The 18,539-nt window shown below is 49.9% G+C and overlaps 2 protein-coding genes across 3 annotated transcripts in view; one reads left to right on the top strand and one right to left on the bottom strand.

Annotated features, from left to right (window-relative positions):
- Positions 1 to 1,058: 1,058 nt before the first annotated feature.
- On the bottom strand, positions 1,059 to 3,343 carry dmac1 (distal membrane arm assembly component 1). Its single transcript, XM_052045205.1, has 2 exons — positions 2,933 to 3,343; positions 1,059 to 1,476 (listed from the first exon to the last, which is right to left on the bottom strand). Exons 1-2 carry the CDS (start codon positions 3,234 to 3,236, stop codon positions 1,412 to 1,414), a joined length of 369 nt encoding a protein of 122 aa, XP_051901165.1. The 5' UTR covers positions 3,237 to 3,343; the 3' UTR covers positions 1,059 to 1,411.
- Positions 3,344 to 3,781: 438 nt separating this feature from the next.
- The window catches only part of dpp3 (dipeptidyl-peptidase 3), a 41,421-nt gene continuing 26,663 nt past the window's right edge, over positions 3,782 to 18,539 (top strand). Inside the window, exons 1-4 of one of the 2 annotated variants that reach the window (XM_052045028.1) lie at positions 3,782 to 3,843; positions 5,948 to 6,242; positions 13,213 to 13,302; positions 15,165 to 15,302. In XM_052045028.1, coding sequence (XP_051900988.1) covers positions 5,973 to 6,242; positions 13,213 to 13,302; positions 15,165 to 15,302 — 498 coding nt within the window. In that variant the 5' untranslated portion in view covers positions 3,782 to 3,843; positions 5,948 to 5,972. Of the gene's footprint in view, positions 3,849 to 5,947; positions 6,243 to 13,212; positions 13,303 to 15,164; positions 15,303 to 18,539 lie in introns of both variants that reach the window. The other variant, XM_052045027.1, reaches the window with a different exon arrangement.

The following is an 18,539-nucleotide window of genomic DNA, read 5'->3' as shown; positions in this document are numbered from 1 at the left end:
GTTGCCTTTTCAGGTCTGGTCCCCTTCTGCGGTCCTTGATTGTTTGCAAGAAGTGAAACCAGCATGGAGCTTGCTTCACTGCAGCACTAATTTGGCGTTGTAAATTCGTGAATGGACAGAGAGTGCAGACTTGCAGTCACCTGCCTTGATCTTACACAGTGCCTATGAGTGTGAAACATGCCATCCCCAGGGTTTTAATCGTGCAAGGCCAGCCTTCTGTAACAAAGGACTTGTTTGTCTCGAGATAAAGCAAAAAAGTGAAATAAAAAGTGTAAAATTTGTATCATCTTGATGTTTCACTTCAATGCATTACTCCTGCCCGAGCAGAGTGGTCTAGAAGAGTTTACTGTTGTGGTGAGTGACACTTGTTGTCCCCGTGACCAGCCCTTTGTTAAACTTCCAGCAATGATTGGAAGATCAGGAAAGAGCAACCGGTTGGAAATCCACGGGTTCGGAGATTGATGAATGTTAGCATTGAGACAATTGAAGAGTAATCTGCATTGGGTCATCAGCCTATTGTTGAAATCTCAGCAACTGATTTACTCAGACTAAGTTCCCACAAACAATAAGTGACCAACTAGTCTGCTTCAGTAGTGTTGGTTGAGAAATAAATTGAGAGTAGGAAATTTTCCCTGCTCATCACCAGTCCTGTGCTATAAAGGATCTTTTACAACGATCACATAGGGCCAGCCAGGGCCTCTGCTTAATGTCTCATCGAAGAGAATGGTGCCTTCAACAGCCCAGTACTCCCCCAGCACAGGGGCAAGAGTGATGCCCAATGAGCCATGGGCAGCAGTCTGGAGGGTCAGCTTAGAACATGGGCAAGACTTGTTTAAGCTACATCACCTTGATGCTGGTGAGGAAGGTTAAAGTGGACATTCTCCTTGAGGTACAGTGGATTTGTCCCATAATTGTGCTGGGAATACTGGAATTTGGATGTGACAATGAAGGGACAAAGATATGTGTTTCAACCCAGGATGGTATAGAACTTGAAGATGTGTCTGTGTGAAAGAGTTGCAAGTGGGATCTTGGATCTACAACTCGACTCAGAGAGCTGGTTCAGGGATAGAATATATTTATTGTACCAGCTAATTTCCAACAAGTCACTGTGATGTTTAATTTCTTTGAGCAAGCTACATGACCTGTTTACAATGTTGAACATGTACAGAAACTCTGATTAACATGAACACACACAATTCAGTGCATATTCCTCCTGCCCTATCTGGACACCTCAAGCCTTTAGAATCTGGTGGAGAATAAGTTCCTTCCACTGTGTGAAAGATTTGGTTTTCGCCCAGGAGAAAGTTTCCACTGAAGTCTTTGGACTTTTCCCTTGGTGCTGAAACAAGGTCAGTCAGGAGTCACTTGGATGGGACTGCTTTCTTCTGCTGTTTTGTGGTCTGGATGGTTCTCAGTACTTTGGGTGAGATTTATTGACAGGATCAACCATGACTACCAGACCCAAGGATAGTAAGCCTGCCGAGAGAGAAGGAAGAGCATGTTAAAATTGTAAGATCATACAGACATGTTTTGGTACTTGAGATCCATTCAATTAATCAGCTTCCCCTTTACTAGATTTTATATAACATCCTTTTAATGGCTATTATTGAGTCTATTCACAGCACTTTCCAGATGATAACATTTTTATTCATTCAAAGGATATAGGCTTTGCAGGGGGAGCCAGCATTCAGTTTCCCATTCTCAATTGCCCTTGACAAGGTGAACTGCCTTCTTGAACAACTGCCAGTCCTTCAGAGTGGGTATACCCATAATGATGTTAGTTTTCCAGAATTTTGACCCAGTGGTTTGTTGCAGTTTTTTTTCCATAAAATACAACAGGGCCAATATGAAATATAACAAATTGCTGGAGGAACTCAGTGGATACGGCAGATAATGAGCCAAGCATCTCAGATTTCAATGTACAGCTCTGAATGCTACCCAGATTGTTGCTGACACAGAGCTTGAAGAGACCATTCAGCCCATTAGAGGCAGCCTGGGGTTCTTTCCCCACATCCCTATAACCATTAATCCAATTCCCTATAATCTCACTAGAGTTTGTTCTGCGTGAGCATCAGCATGTTCTGAGATCTTGGGTTTAATTGAGGGCAATCTTAATGAAATATTTCCCATGGGAAATGGTCAGGGACACAACAGCAGGTGGCTGTAGCTCCTTGGTTCTGATCCGCCCATCTATCAGCCAGCCATGTTGTGTATCTTACTCTGTTTTCGTGCCTTTGCCCACGTTTACTCGGTATCCAAAAAAAAAATGTATCGAGTGGCTGGGGCAGTGAGAAGGTTGGGGGGAGTCTTACTTGGGGGGGGGGGGGAAGAAAAGCTGAGGGTGGGGAGTCTGGGTGGGGGAAGCTTTTGGGGAGGGGAGTCTGGCTGGGGGTGGTTGGGGGTCTGTCTAAAGGTAGGAAATTTGAGATGGAGGAATGAAGGGAAGTCTGACGGGGGGAGGGGGATGTTGGAGAAGCCTGGCGGGGGTGGAGGTTGGGGGAGGTCTGGCTTTGTGGGGTGAGGTTGGGGGAGGTCTGACGTGGGGGGGAGGGTGAGGTTGGGGGAAGCCTGGCTTTGTGGGGTGGGGTGGGAGGTTGGGGGAAGTCTCGTCGGAGGGTCTGTCTGGCCGGGGGTAGGGTGGGCGGTCTGCGGGGGTGGGAGTTTGGAATAGGGCAAGGAGGGTTGGGGAGGGAGATCTGTCTGGTGGCGGGAGGGGAGGAAGGGGGTCTGGCGGTGGGGGGGGGGTGGTGTCTGGCAGGGAGGGGAGGGAGGAAGCGGGGTCTGGCGGGGGGGGGTGGTGTCTGGCAGGGAGGGGAGGGGGGTCCTGGCTGGGGGGGTGGTGTCTGGCAGGGAGGGGAGGGAGGAAGAGGGGTCTGGCGGGGGGGGTGGGGAGGGGAGGGGAGGGGCCGGTCCCCCCGTCCCTCGGACTCACCCAGGGCGAAGACGATCTGGCCCACGGTGCCCATCCCGGTCGGCCCTCCTTTCTGCATCACCTTGCGGGCCGAGGCATACACGTAACCACCTGCCCCGATCAGGCCGCCGCCGCACACCAGCCGGCAGCCCCAGCAGTCGTTGAAGAGTCGCGGAGGAGGAGCGGCCGCCTCGCTCTTCTCCGGAGCCGCCATCGACCTTCTGGCGGCGGCCGCCCGGACCGTTAAGAACCGACGGACTCCTTTCACGCAGAATGTGTCCGGGACTAATCCTTCCCCCGGACAATCGGCCGTTGCCCTTGTCATTGCCGGTGCCAAAAAAGTCAAATTGCACACAATTATAGTTATAAAAGAAACCTCAGTTGGTAATAGTTCATCAGATTTACATATCTATATAAAGAGATGAGATATTGTTTATGCTAATATAAATCTCATACTTTCTAACGATATCCACGCCAGATTGATTTCTTCCTCCGCTTTGATTGGTTGAACTTAAAGTCAATCATTTCTTTCTGCTTTCCGATTGATCAAATAGGATGTCAATCAATACCGGGCTGTCCGTCAGGTTGGGAATCACTGCATTATTATTTTTCCCGTAACTATTATTAAATCTTAATACCAGACTTATCGCTTGATCACCTAACATGTTATTTTCAAACTGTCATGAAATAACCTTCTCGTATGAGCTGTTAACACGTGACATTTTAAAACTGAGGTTCCGCCCCTCGCTTCCTGGTTGGGTGGTGGGTAACGTCAATCATTAACACCGGCCTTCTGCGACTGGTCAATGAAGCGTCAGTCAAATAACCTGGCGCGCTATTGGTGGTGGGGGGGGGGGGACAAGGAGGCGGGAGAGGTGTCGCCCCGCCCTTCCCCACGACTTGGAGGCCGGAGCCAGTGGATGAGTGAAGCGGTGAGGTGAGGGGGTAAGGCCGTCGCCTCGGCCGGGCCTTTAATCCGCTGTGTCTGGCTACTCTTGCAGTAGCCTCGGTAACTCAAAGAAGTTGCCTGCTAGTGGTCAGAGAGGCGGGTTGAGAGGAGTGTTGTGAACCCTTTAGTGTGGGGTAGGGTGCGCGGGCCCCTTTAACGTGGGCTGGGGAGCGGGACCTCTGTCATATTGGGGCTGAGCCTGGTCCCTCTATTAACAGGAAATGAACATTAAAAAGAAACTACAGGTGCAAGTCCTTTTTCAGGGCCCTTTTAATGTTGCAGGATTGTCAAGGTCCAACATTAAAGAGGTTGAGGTAGCCCTCCAAACGGTGGAGAGGTTGAGGTAAGCCCTCCAACATTAAAGAGGTAAGGTAACCCTGTTGGAGGGGTTACCTCTACCTCTTTAATGTTGGAGGGGTGATCTTCAACCCTTTTTAATGTTGGAGGTGTTGTTAAGATCCCATATCTTTGAAGGGGTTCCTGCATCCCCTTTAAGTGTTGGAGGGTTGGCAAGATCCCACAATGTTGGAGGGGATTGCCTGCATGCCTTCCGTGTTACGAGAGGGGAGTGAGTGCCCTTTGACAAGTGGCCACTTTAAGATTTCTTTATTAGTCACATGTACATCGAAACACACAGTGAAATGGATCTTTTTGCGTAGAGTGTTCTGGGGGGGGGGGGGCAGCCCTCAAGTGTCGCCATGCTTCTGGTGCCAGCGTAGCACGCCCACAACTTCCTAACCCACACGTCTTTGGAATGTGGGAGGAAACCGGAGCACCCGGAGGAAACCCACGCAGACACAGGGAGAACATACAAACTCCTTACAGACAGCAGTGGGAATTGAACCCGGGTCGCTGCGCTGTAATAGCGTTTACGCTAACCGCTACACTACCCTGCCTGTTGGAATCCCAGATTCTCGTGATAGGGAAGATGGCCTTTTTGGCCTCTTGGGTTTACACTGGCTGTCAGAGGAATTCCGTTTCCCCCACTTATTTCCCTGTGCCCTGTTCCCTCTCACACGCCTCTCACCCCCCCCCCCCCCCCCCCCCCCCCCCCCCCCCCCCCCCCCCCCCCGATTCCCTCACCACCTACCTATACTAGGGGCAATTCGCAGTGACCAATTGGCCTGTTTCTGGGACGTGGGAGGAAACCCACCCGGTCACAGGGAAGGCGTGCAGACTCCACACCGACAGCACCTGAGGTCAGGATCAGACCTGGGTTGCTGGAACTGTGAAGCAGCAGTACTAGTAACTACTTGCTAATAACTACCAGGCTCTTTGATGTTGGAGGTTTGCCTGGAGGTGTGTCAGAGAGTTTTGCAATGGTGGGGGGAGGAATGAATGCCCTTTAACACTGGCTGGGCATGCACAACCCATTCAATTTTGAGAAGTGTCAGTGGTCTCTTTAATATTGACATCCCTTGATCAGTGACTCTAGTTAAAAACTACTCCCAGCAGTAGAGTGTTCTGCGATGTGTTGAAGCTGTAGTACAGATGAGAGTCTTTGTTGCATCCTCCTGTGTACTGGTTTGAGCTGAGATAACGCGATGGGCACCCATGAGGATAGGGGGTGGAGGTGCTTCCTGTGACCCTGGAGTTTGTACCGAAGCTTCAGGAGCTCTGTCTCCCTGCCTCCTGCGCTATCTTAACAGGAATGGCGCCGTTACTGGATCACAGCTTGGAGTTTGCTAGTGTGGGGAAGTTGGACCTTTTGACTCTGAAGGATTTTGTAAGGGACGCGGCACTGAAAGCAAATGTGGAAATGGGAATCCTCTGAGACATTCCGTGCATGAGCACATCTTGTTCCACAACTTTTCATCATAGGTAACTTCTTTTGGATCATCATTGCAATATGTGGAATTTTTTTTAATGGAATTGGAACAAAGAAAAGCCTGATAGATTTGTCCATACATTTACCTGAAACGCTTCAAAAAGGATTTGTACCTCTAGCTCTGTGGCCATAATAACAGGATTACCCCCATGGATTTGGGACTGCACCTTGGCAGAGTTGGTGCTATTGGAAAGAAAAATGTCTCCAAGAAAACATACTTTTTACTGTTGAATTTAAACAGCTTTGTTTGCACTTGCAGGTTGGACTTCTTAGGACGAGACAAGATGGTGGACTCCCAGTACGTTTTACCCAATGACATTGGCATCTCGCTGCTGGACTGCAAAGAGGCCTTCCAGCTCCTCTCGAAGGAGGAGAAGCTATACGCCCATTACATCTCACGCGCCTCCTGGTACGGTGGCCTTGTGGTGCTGCTGCAGACTTCCCCGGAGTCTCCTGCCATCTATGTCCTGCTGCAGAAGCTGTTCAAAGCTCAGCCCCTCAATGAGCTGCAGGAAACAGCTACGGCAGTGGGCCTGACCTCTGAGGAATACCAGGTAACCTGCAGTGGTCTCTGTCTCTGTCTCTGTCTCTGTCTCTGTCTCTCGTTCCCTCCTCTCTCCCCCTCTCTCTCGTTCTCTCTCTCTCTCTCTCTCTCTCTCTCCTCCTCTCTCTCTCTCTCTCTCTCTCTCTCTCTCTCTCTCCCCCCCCTCTCTCTCTCTCCCCCCCCTCTCTCTCTCCCCCCCCCCTCTCTCTCCCCCCCCCTCTCTCTCCCCCCCCCTCTCTCTCCCCCCCCCCTCTCTCTCCCCCCCTCTCTCTCTCCCCCCCCTCTCTCTCTCTCCCCCCTCTCTCTCTCTCCCCCCCTCTCTCTCTCTCTCTCCCCCCCTCTCTCTCTCTCCCCCCTCTCTCTCTCTCTCCCCCACTCTCTCTCTCTCTCTCCCTCCTCTCTCTCTCTCTCCTCTCCGCTCTCTCTCTCTCTCTCTCTCTCTCCCCCCCCCCCCCGTTCCCTCCTTTCTCTCTCTTTTCCTAGTATCACGTGACCCACTGACAATCTCCTGCCTTGAAAAGTTCTGTCTACTTCTCGGCCAGCCTGGCTGGGGAGATTTGCACCTTTGATATCTGCAAGCTTCTCATGCCCTGTTCTGGGAACTGTCAAGCTCCAGGCTGATGATCCCAGTGCCTGACCCAGGGAGAGCCGTGCTGTGAGCAGTGCAGCGCTCAAACTGAGGCCCAGTATTTCACTGGAGGGAAAAGTACTTTTGGGAGTTAAGGGGGGGAAATAACAGGTTGGGGAAGTCATAGAGTCAAACAGCAGGGACTTCAGCCCACTGAGTCTGTGCTGACCAACAACAGCCCACTGAGTCTGTGCTGACCAACAACCATCCACTTGCATTAATCCTACACTAGTTCCATTTTGTTCTTGTCCCTCCCCAGATTCTACCCCGCACCCACACATCAGGGGCAATTCACAGTGGCCAATTAACCCACCGACCCACACGTCTTTGGGATGTGGGAGGAAATTGGGACACTGGGGAAACCCATTTGGTCCCAGGGAAAGCTTGCAAACTCCACACAGAGAGCACCCGAAGTTTGAGATTGCTGCAGCTATGAAGCAGCAGGTCTACAGGGTGTGTCACTGCCCACCCAGATGGAGCTGTTGGGACCAAGTAGACAACCTGTTGGCAACCGCCGAACACTGATGATCGGAGATCTAAGTGGCTCTTTAAAGATTCAATCATGTCTGATTTTATATCCACAGCTGGGTCTTGTACTGCGACCCTGACCCTTTGCTCAGATTTACTGGTCTGTGGCACTGAGCTGTGGTCCCAGTTACACACACAAATGTTTTTCCTGTAAACGGGAACATTGAAGCATCAAACCTCCCAAGGATTAGCAAGAACAGCAGGGCAACAGAGTGAACTTTGTCACTTTTTGCTTTTGGTATCAGTTTCATACCTTACCTTGTTATTCTTCCCCACCCTGTGTTCTGGCACCAACTTAACACCGGGTTCTTCTCCACCCCAAAGCAGTCAGATATCTCTTCAACTACCTAATGCTCCTGTTGTCCATGTGATGCCACAATGTGCGTGCGTGCGTGTGTGTGTGTGTATCTTGTCAGGCGAGTTTGGATGTGATTTTCACGCCCAGTGCAGACGAAAAGAATAACGAAACGCCTCAGAGATTTGAGCATTCAGAACATTTATCTGTAAACCTTGTACAGAACCAAATCAGTGAGCTGGGATGCCCCAGGACACTTTCATACCCAAGGCCCCCACAGGCAGCAGTGAGCTCCATTACTTTACTGGTCTGCTCGGTTAACTCCAAGGGAACTGGGGGAACGTCCCAGCTCCTCTTTGACTTATTGCCCTAGGGAACTCGTTCGAGTTTATTGTCATGGGCACACGTACGCAGGATATAAATGCCATGAAAATTGGCTTTTTGGCAGCAGCATTACAGTATGTTACAAACATCAACGTTACGGTCCATGAACACTACCTGGTTATTCCTCTTTTATTTTTGCACTATTTATTTATTTTTGTAATTTATAGTAATTTTTAGGTCCTTGCTCTGTACTACTGTGGCAAAACAACACATTTCACATCATACAAGTCAGTGATAACACATCTGATTCTGACACGACAAACTTAAGTTAACACGAACTTAACATGAACTTAAGTTAACATAAATTATATATAACTTACACATCAAAATGAACATAATGACACTGGTACAAATTAGGAGAGAGAAAGAGATACAGTCCAAGGTTAGTGTTGGGGTTTTTCAGGTGGGTTCAAGACCCTGACGGCAGTGGGGAAGAAGCTGTCGTTGAACCATGAGGTGTGGGTCTTCAGGCTCCTGTACCTCCTGCCTGATGGCAGCATCGAGAAGAGGGCACAGCCCGGGAGGTGGGGGTCCCTGATGATGGATGTCGCCTTCCTGAGACGTCGCCTCTTGTGGATGTCCTTGATGGTGGGGGAGAGCTGTCCCCGTGATGGAACCAGCTGAGTCCCACCACTCTTTGTGGCCCCTTGCGTCCCTGTGTGTTCGAGTCTCCACACCAGGCCGTGATGCAACCGGTCAAGAATGCCTTCCGCTGTACGTCTGTGGAAGAGGCAACCCAGGGGGATCCCTCAGCACTCTTCTCCCCCTCCCCCAAGTCCAGTGGTACTGCCCTCCCTCAGCACTGCCCCCAGCCCCTGCAATATCACGGGGGCAATGCTGAGGGAAGGCAGTGCAGGGAGGGCAACCCTATGGTGTCATGGGGCTCCCCTGGCACAGTCTCACAGGGTTTCCTCAACGCTGCCCCCACTGAGCGTAGGCACCAAAAGGGGAGTGCAGCGGAGGGTGGGGGAAGTGCCTGAAGACTGTTGGACTTGTCAGTTGTGATTGAGAACACATGAACCTGGCTCACACAGGGAAACCTGAGTTCTCTGAAATGATAGCGATCCCTGGATCTTAAATATAATCCTGATGTTGCATGTAGTTGGTCTTTGCACTGACCCGACAGGCTTCTCACTGCGGTTTGTTACGTTCCACCCACCCATGTTTTCCAAAGAGAAACTACTCTTCAGTTAGTTTTGGTTTTGTTTCAGGATCAGAATTGAGATTTGGCGTGAAGTCTCTGAGATCATTAACTCCACAGTCACCGTGGCTGAACCTTCTTGCCTTGGACCTGTGGAGTGTGGGGCTCCTCCTGCACAGGTTACTTCCTGGCGGGGATGGGTTTGGAGTTAGTCTAGACATTCAACTGTGTGAGTCTTCACTGGTGCTTTAAAGGACCCACCAAGTGCAACCACTTACCTCAGAAGCGTGGTAAGAGGGCTGGGCTGCAGGTGAGACTGAAACAGCATGGGTTCGACCCCCCACCCTCAGCGGACCACTAACTAACATCCAGGCCGTCGAGAGCAAAAGTTGATGAACTAAGGGCAAGACTGACCTGCCAAAGAGAATGAGGGACTGCTGTGTGCTGTGTCTCACTGAAACATGGATTACACCTGCTTCATCTGACTGCATCACAGAACCTGAGGGGTTTTCAATCCACCGAATGGACCGTACAGCGACCTTGGGCAAAGTTAGAGGCGGCGGGGTCTGCTTCTTAATGATTAACTCGTGGTGCTCGGACGCGATGGTCCTGGCGAGTTCCTGCTCACCCAGCCTGGAATATGTAATGGTGAAGTGTTGCCCATGCTACCTGCCACGAGAGTTCACATCAGCTATCCTGACGGCAGTCTACATCCCACCCCAGACGGATGTGAAGCCTGCACTCAATGAGCTATACTCTGTGGTCAACAGCCTAGAAACGGGATACCCTGAGGCCCTCTTCATTGTTGCAGGTGATTTCAACCAGGCTCACTTCGAGAGCGTGTTACCAGCATGTCTTGTGTCACACCAGGGGCCCAAAGACCCTTGATCATTGCTATAACAACCATCAAAGCTGCCTACTGACCCACTCCCCGCCCTCACTTTGGTAAGTCAGACCACCAGGCTGTGCTCCTCCTCCTTGCATTAAAAACAAGCTGAAATGGGAGGATCTGGTACAGAGAGTCGTGCAGTGCTGGCCTGAGGAAATAGATGAGCTTCTACGCAGCTGCTTTGAGACAGTGGACTGGTCCATGTTCAAAGACTCAGCTGCCAGTCTTGATGAGTGTGTCACCACCGTCACGGACTTTATCAGCAAGTGTGTTGAGGACTGTGTACCAAAGAGGACAATCCGGGTGTTCCCAAACCGGAAACCATGGATGAACTGGGAGATCCACACCCTACTAAAGTCTAGGACTGCAGCATTCAAATCAGGTGACTCTGACTTTTGCAGGAAATCAGGATATGACCTCTGTAAAGCTATCAGAGATGCCAGGAGACAATATCAGTCCAAAATCGAGTCCCAGACCAGCTGTCAGTTGTGGCAGGGCTTACACGCTATAACGGCTACAAAATGAAGTCGGGCTGCATCACGGACAACGGCACATCCCTTCCCGATTGAGCTTAACACGTTCTATGCGTGTTTTGAACAGAAGGGGATTGGTTTGTCACCACCCATCCTGACAACCTCTAATGCACCTGAACCCATGGTTGCGGTTGAGGACGTAAGATCAGTGTTCCTGAGCGTGAACCCACGGAAAGCATCTGGCCCGGATGGTGTCCCCAGGCATGTCCTCAGATCCTGTGCAGATCAGGTGGCAGGGGTAGTTGCAGACATTTTTAACCTCTCCCTGCTTCAATCTGAGGTTCCCACCTGTTTTAAGAAGACCACTATCATCCCGGTACCTAACAAAAACAAGGTAACGTGCCTTAATGACTACTGCCCGGTGGCTCTGACATCCACCATCATGAAGTGGTTTGAAAGGCTGGTCAAGGCACACATTAACACCAGCCTCCCAGACAACCTCGACCCACTGCAATTTGCCTACCACCAAAACAGGTCTACGGCGGACACTATCTCCCTGGCCCTACACTGGTCTCTGGAGCATCTGGACAGTAAAGACACCTATGTTAGACTATTGTTTATTGACTACAGCTCCGCCTTCAATACTATAATTCCAAGCAAACTCATCACCAAACTCCGAGAACTGGAACTCAACACCTCCCTCTGTAACTGGATCCTTGACTTTCTGACCAACAGACCGCAACAGTGAGGATAGGCAGCAACACCTCCAGCACGATTATTCTCAACACTGGTGCCCCACAAGGCTGCGTCCTCAGCCCCCTACTCTACTCCCCGTACATGACTGTGTGGCCAGATACTGCTATAACTCCATCTACAAGTTTGTAGGTGATACCACCGTAGTGGGCTGGATCTCAAATAACAATGAGTCGGAGTACAGGAAGGAGTTAGGGAGCTTAGTGACATGGTGTCATGACAACAACCTTTCCCTCAATGTCAACAAAACAAAAGAGCTGGTCATTGACTTCAGGAGGGGGACGGTGTATGTGCACCTGTCTACATCAACGGTGCTGAGGTCGAGAGGGTTGAGAGCTTCAAGTTCCTAGGAGTGAACATCACCAACAGCCTGTCCTGGTCAAATCATGTAGACACCACGGCCAAGAAAGCTCACCAGCCCCTCTACTTCCTCAGGAGGCTAAAGAAGTTTGGCATGTCCCCTTCGACACTCACCAACTTTTATCGCTGCACCATGGAAAGCATCCTATCTGGATGCATCACAGCTTGGTATGGCAGCTGCTCTGCCTGGGACTGCGAGAAACTACAGAGAGTTGTGGACACAGCTCAGCACATCACGGAAATCAGTCTCCCCTCCATGGTCTGTACTTGCGGCCTTGGTAAAGCATAATCAAAGACCCCACCCACCCTGGACATTCTCTCTTCTTCCCCCCCTCCCATTGGGCAGAAGATGCAAAAGTCTGAAAGCACGTACCACCAGGCTCAAGGACAGCTTCTGTCCTGCTGTTATAAGACTATTGAACAGTTCCCTTGTACAATAAATTGAACTCTTGACCTCACAATCTACCTCGTTATGGCCCTTGCACCTTATTGTCTGCTGCTCTGCACTTTCTCTGTAGCTGTGACACTTTACTCTGCATTCTGTATTGTTTTACCTTGTACTACCCCAATGCACTGTGTAATGAATTGTATGAACATTATGCAAGACATTTTTTCACTGTACCTCAGTACAAGTGACAATAGTAAACCAATTCCTATTCCAACCAATGAAAGTAACGTGGGGGCAGCTTCAAAATGCAAGATGGGACTGGAGCAGCAGATGTTTAATGAGTCTGAAACCCCCTGGGCTCTGGAATCTCATTTACTCGTTAACGCTTTCAACTTCTGTTTTTGTCTGTTTACTCTGTTTCCTTCCCTCGCCATTGCCCTCCCTCCCTTGACCTGGCTTGCCCCTCTCCCTTGCCCTTCTGTCCCCTGCCCTGTCTTCCTTGCCTGGGGCAGCTACTGGTACTAACATGCATGAGTTTGGCTGAACCAGTGGACTGAAGCCCTGTGTGTTCAAGAGATAGGAGGTCCCACAGACAGTTCTCCCAGTGTCCTGTCTAATATTCGACCCTCGGACAGAAGACTGGGGAGCAGTCTGATTGGTGTTTATCAGACAGTGCTGCATACAGTTCCCTCTCCTCTGAGCAATTTGGCTGCACCCATATTAATAGGTACCAGCCCCTTCTATAATTGGTGGAGATTTATATGAAATTTTGACCTTGTAACCCACTACCAAGTACAGTTTAGAACATCGAACAGTACAGCACATGAAAGGCCCTTCAGCCTACAATATTGTGCCAGACTAGCTAAACTAGCAATTAAATGCCTAACCAGAATAATCCCTTCTGCCGACATGATGTCTATACCCCTCCATTCTCTGCACAGTCATGTACCTATCTAAGAGCCTTTTCAACGCCTCCATCGTATCTGCCTCCACCCCTACCCCTGGCAGCATGTTCCAGGCACCCACCACTCTCTGTGTAAAAGAAAAAAAAATTGCCCCCTCTCACCTTAAGTGAATGCCCTCTAGTATTAGACAAGTATTTGTCCAGTATTTACTCGGTGATATTTGTGGTCTGTTGCAGGCTTTCCTTGTTTATGCGGCTGGAGTTTATTCCAACATGGGCAACTACAAGTCTTTCGGAGACACCAAGTTTGTGCCTAACTTACCACAGGTAAAACCATCAACTTTTTGAAAGCAAAACATATAATTGCCTTTTCTGGTTCGAGACCTTGTTGAAAGTCAGAGAAACCAAAAGAGAAATTGTTCAGGGTAAGAATAACAAGCCAATTTTTTTTTAAAACAATCAGTCCTGGGATATGTTCCAGATATGTCAGAGGCCATTACTTACAGGAGTACCTTCAACACATAGGCTGCAGCAGTTCACAATGGCTCCCATGGCTACCCTCACAAGGGGCAGGTAGGGATGGGCAGTAAGTGTTTGCCTTTGCCAAGTCTGGAATATATCCCAGGACTGATTGTTTAGAAAAGAATCGGCCTGTTATTCTGCTCTGTTAGAAGTCTGTCCGCAATTACCGTTTAAAAATTGGCAGCCTTCTCTCTCTCTCTGACTGAGTTCAAAGGCTACTTTGGAAAATGAAAGCTTCAGTGAAGGTCATGGGAGTCATACAGCATGGAAATGGGTCCTTCCGTCCACGCCAAATATCGAGCACTTATTTAGATGAATCTCATTTTATTCTCCTTGCGTTCCCGTTAACTCCCTTCAGATCCTACCACTCTCCTACACACTTGGGGCAATTTACAGTGGTTAATTCACCGACCAACCAGCACCCTTGGGATATGGGAGGGAACTGGAGCACCTAGACCCACATGGTTGCAGGTAGAACGTGCAGACACCGCGCAGACAGCATCGGGGATTTAACCCAGGCTTCTCAAGCTGTGAGGTAGCAGTTTCACCACCTTCGCCATGTGCCAGTACTGAGGGATTCCCAGGGCTGCTGCCTCTGTGATGTAAAGTGCACACGGAAGTGCCAAAAAGAAATGGCCCCGTGGATGGTGGTAGAATTGAGAGGGGTTCTGCAATGGTCCAGTCTTCACCTTGGCACAGGGCCTTGATTCACCTCCTCTGGGAGTTGGTGGGCTGCAAAGTCCTCAGAACCTCCGAGCAAAATCCAAACTCTCTGAGTGCCTGACAGGATGGGTTTTCCCTCTGGTTGGAGAGTTTAGGATTGTCCAGGGATAAGGCAAGAGCTGGGACAGAGGGGAATTGCTTCACTTAAGAAGGTTGGGAGTCTTTGGAAAGAGTTGTGGTTGCTCAGTATTTTCAGGGTCAAATCAACATGGGGATAAGGTGTGGGATCCACTGTTACCTTGTTCAAGTTCAAATTGCTTTATTGTCATTCATCCATGCTGTAAAAACACATGGCGGAATGAAATGTTGTTTCCCCCAGACTCTCACAACAGAGGACATACATAGAACAGAAGACATACAATAAATGCAGACAAAAAACAAAAAACAAATTGTGCAAATACAAATAGTGCAAAAAACCCGGTTTATACAAAATACAAATTTAGTGCAGACTTAGTGCAAACCCGAGTTGGACGAAGAGAAATACAAAGCTCAGTGTGTTGTACTAATTGTCTAAGCATGTTCAGCAGCAGCCAAAGTTCTTATACGCCGTTGTGCAAACCAGGGCTTTTGATGTGGCATTTGTCTACCAGGGTATTCAGGAACCTGACAGCCTCGGGGGAAAAAACTGTTGTGCAATCTAGTAGTTCTGGCCCGGATGCTCCGGTACCGCTTGCCAGATGGCAGTGGGACAAATAGGTCTTGGGAGGGATGAGAAGGGTCGTCTATTATTCTGTAAACCTTATGCGTGCATCGTGTTTTGTAAATATCCGAGATGGAGGGAAGAGGTGCTCCAGTGATCTTTCTCGCTGTGTACTCACAATACTCGCAACCTTATTGAATGACAGAGCAAGCTTGGACGACATGCTTTGGCCTTGTTTGATGGGACTTTCTCCAGTGTTCTTGTCATCACCTCCTCCTGAGTTTTGTTCTTCTCCATGACACAGGAGAAGCTGAAGGACTTGGTGTGGCAGAGCAGAGCCTTCGAGAAGAACCCAGAAGAGATGGAGAGGCTCTGGCAAGCGTGCGGCAACCTCATGTTCTCGCTGGAAGACCGGCAGAAGCAGCTGGGCCTGGGAACCAAGGTAAACTGGGCTGCTGTCTTCTGGTTGGTGGTCCCACAGGGGCCTGCATGGATCCTGAGGTGGCTTCTCAGATGTACAGACTCTGCCACAGGTGGGTAGATGGTGCTGGATGAGAAGGGTGGATGGCTGACTTGAGCTGTTCACTCCTCCCCCTGCTTGTGATTGGATTTTCAACAGAGAGTCGAAGCATTCAGTGTCTTCCGGAATGTTTCTCCTCCAGTTAGAGTGATCTCAGGTATTGGTATTGGTTTATTATTGTCACTTGTACCGAGGTACAGTGAAAAGCTTGTCTTGCAAACCGATCGTACAGGTCAATTCATTACACAGTGCAGTTACATTAGGTTAGTACAGAGTGCATTGATGCAGTACCTGTAAAAACAATAACAGTACAGAGTAAAGTGTCACAGCTACAGAGAAAGTGCAGGGCAATAAGGTGCAAGGTCACAACAAGGTAGCTCATGAGGTTAGAGTCCATCTCATTGTATGAGGGAAACGTTCAATAGTCTTATCACAGTGGGGTAGAAGCTGTCCTTAAGTCTGGTGGTACGTGCCCTCAGGCTCCTGTATCTTCTACCTGATGGTAGAGGAGAGAAGAGAGAATGACCCTGGTGGATGGGGTCTTTGATTATGCTGGCTGCTTCACCAAGACAAGAAGAGGTAAAGACAGAGTTAGTTAGTTGGGGTGTGCTCCCAGTTGAAGAACATCCTTCTCTGGTGGTCACTTGCTCTGACAGAGCTCTGAACAGTGGACTTGTTTTTTTTGAGTCTGAATTTGTCCGTACGAGCTGTGGGGCTTGCCCAACGGAGTGTGATCCAGGCCTCAACGCTGGGGATGTGGGAGAGAACGTCGATATTGGTTCATCGGTACAGTGTTGGCACAGCGGTTAACTAACTGGTCTGGTAATCCAGAGGGTCGGTTAACAGTCCAGAGATTTGAGTTCAAATCCGACCAGAGCAGCTGTGGAGTTTAAATTGGGCCAATAATCTCCAGTTTGGGCTAAGAATATAAGCTGGTGGTAATGATGACCACAGAAACTACTGGATTGTTGTATAAACCCATTTGGTTCAGCCCTGTTCTTTGGGGTGGGTGGGGTGGTGGGGGGAAGGATATCGTCCTGTTTGGCCTTTGTGCAACCCCAGACCCACCCCACATGGTTCTGTGCTCTAAATATTGGCCTCACCAGCCTGTCAGCTTGGGTGGCCCACCACCTCGAGGGGAAAATGGGGGTGGGTGATAAACGCTGGCCTTGAAGCACTGCCCAGATCCGGAACCATGAATAATTAAAACCAAAAACCTGTTCTCCTGGTGGATTTCTGGGAGACAGAGTTACAGGGTAGCAACGTGTGGCTGTGATGTGGGGGTGGAGGTTGTCCCTAATACCATCCAGCACAGCATCTCGATAAAGGTTAGTGTGTGGCGTTAACAGCACAGAACCAGACTGTTCGGCCCATCAGTGTGTTGCTCACCCAGTGAGCCTCCTCTCAGTGAGTTCCTTCGTCTTACCAGATAAGATCTCTTTAGTAGTCACAAGTACATTGAAACACACAGTGAAATGCATCTTTCGCGTAGAGTGTTCTGGGGACAGCCCGCAAGTGTCACCACGCTTCCGGCGCCAACGTGGCATGCCCACAACTTCCTAACCTGCACGTCTTTGGAATGTGGGAGGAAACCCACGCAGACACAGGGAGAACGTACAAACCCCTTACAGACAGTGGCCGGAATTGAACCTGGGTCGCTGGCGCTGTAATAGCGTTACGCTAACCGCTACACTACCGTGCCTGTTGCAAGAAGTTTGTATTCCTTTCTCCCTTGCGCATGTATTGATTACCTGTTGTATCTGTCCAACTGTCTCTTAAAAGTTGTCATTGTACCTGCCAGAGGAAAAACTCAGCAGGCCTCCAGCATCATTGTGTTTTTCATCTAGATTCCAGCATCTGCAGCTTGGATGGGGCATCTTGGTCAGCATGGACCAGCTGGGCCAAAGGGCCTGTATCCGTACTGTATGACTCTATATAGTCAGACAGGCCCTTCGGCCCTCTGAGTCTGTGCCGACCATCAAGCACTCATCCTACTCTCATCCCATTTTATTCTCCCCACGTTCCCATCAACTCCTCCCAGATTCTACCCCCCGCCTACACACGAGGAGTGATTTACAGCGGCCAATTAGCTCACTGGCCCGCCCGTTTTTTGGGCTGTGGGGGGAGAAAACGGGAGCAGCCGGTAGAAACCCACGCAGTCACAGGGAGAACGCACAGCGCCGGAGGTCGGGGGCGAATCTGGGTCGCTGGAGCTGTGAGGTCGCCCCTGAGTGAATAAATTTCGACGGTTCGAGCAGTGTTTTTAAGTGAGCTGTTGTTTGGCTTTTGCAGATGTGGGTTTCACTCTATGTATAAAACTCGTGAATATGTTACAATGTCGTCTATTTACCAGATTTTATTTCCGTCTGAGCCCCACTGTTTCTATCTGGCCTCCCCACCTCCCTCTCTTGGTTCCAGGCTCCCTCTCCTATCAGATCCCACCATCTGCAGCCCTCTGTTACCTCCACCTCTCCCCTCCCGGCCTCCGTCTCCCCTCCCCCATCTGCCTATCACCCCTCCTCACCTGGATCCACCCATCACCTGCCAGCTCTTGCTCCACCCCTTCCCTGCACCTCTCTACACTGTCTGTCTCCCCACTATCTTTCAGCCCAGAGGAAGGGTCTCGACCGGAAACATTGACTGTCCATTCCCCCCCCCCCCCCCCCACAGATGCTGCCCAACCCACTGAGTTCCTCCAGCATCTTGTGTGTTGCTCCAGATTCCAGCAGCTGCAATCTCTTGTGTCTCATCCTGAAGGGTCCCGAGTTCTGTAATCTGTACTGTTGGATATAGATTGACTGGAGCTGATGCCTCCTTTGTATTCCTGTCAGGGTATTGCTTCTGACACATGGTGTCTGGACGCATTCCCTAACTCGGACTGTCCCATTCACTCAGCAAACCCCTGCTCATTGTCTCACGCTGTCTCCCAACTAAGCAACGCTTCGAATTTTAAAATTCTCATCCCCATGTTCCAATTCCCTCCATGACCTCCTCCAGTCTGGCAACCCTCCATGATGCTCTCCTCCACTTCCGGCCTCTCGTGTATTCCCCCTTTTCCAAGGCTCCATCGTTGGTGGCTGTGCCTTCAGTCAACTGGATCCCAGGCGCTGGCCTCCCTGATCTAAACCCTCCTGCCTCTCTCTCCTCTTTGAAGAGGTT

The sequence above is a fragment of the Pristis pectinata genome, chromosome 38, assembly GCF_009764475.1.
Source record: "Pristis pectinata isolate sPriPec2 chromosome 38, sPriPec2.1.pri, whole genome shotgun sequence".
Lineage (NCBI taxonomy): Eukaryota > Metazoa > Chordata > Chondrichthyes > Rhinopristiformes > Pristidae > Pristis > Pristis pectinata.
Note: the sequence above shows the minus strand (reverse complement) of the source record. Positions and strands in the feature narration are given on the sequence as shown.

What these genes read in the sequence shown, in the direction of transcription:
- dmac1 (XM_052045205.1), bottom strand. Translation starts at nt 3,236, where the DNA reads ATGACAAGGGCAACGGCCGATTGTCCGGGGGAAGGATTAGTCCCGGAC. An exon ending in CCAGATCGTCTTCGCCCTGG is followed by an intron (nt 1,477 to 2,932) that starts GTGAGTCCGAGG and finishes CTCTCTCGGCAG; the next exon opens with GCTTACTATCCTTGGGTCTG.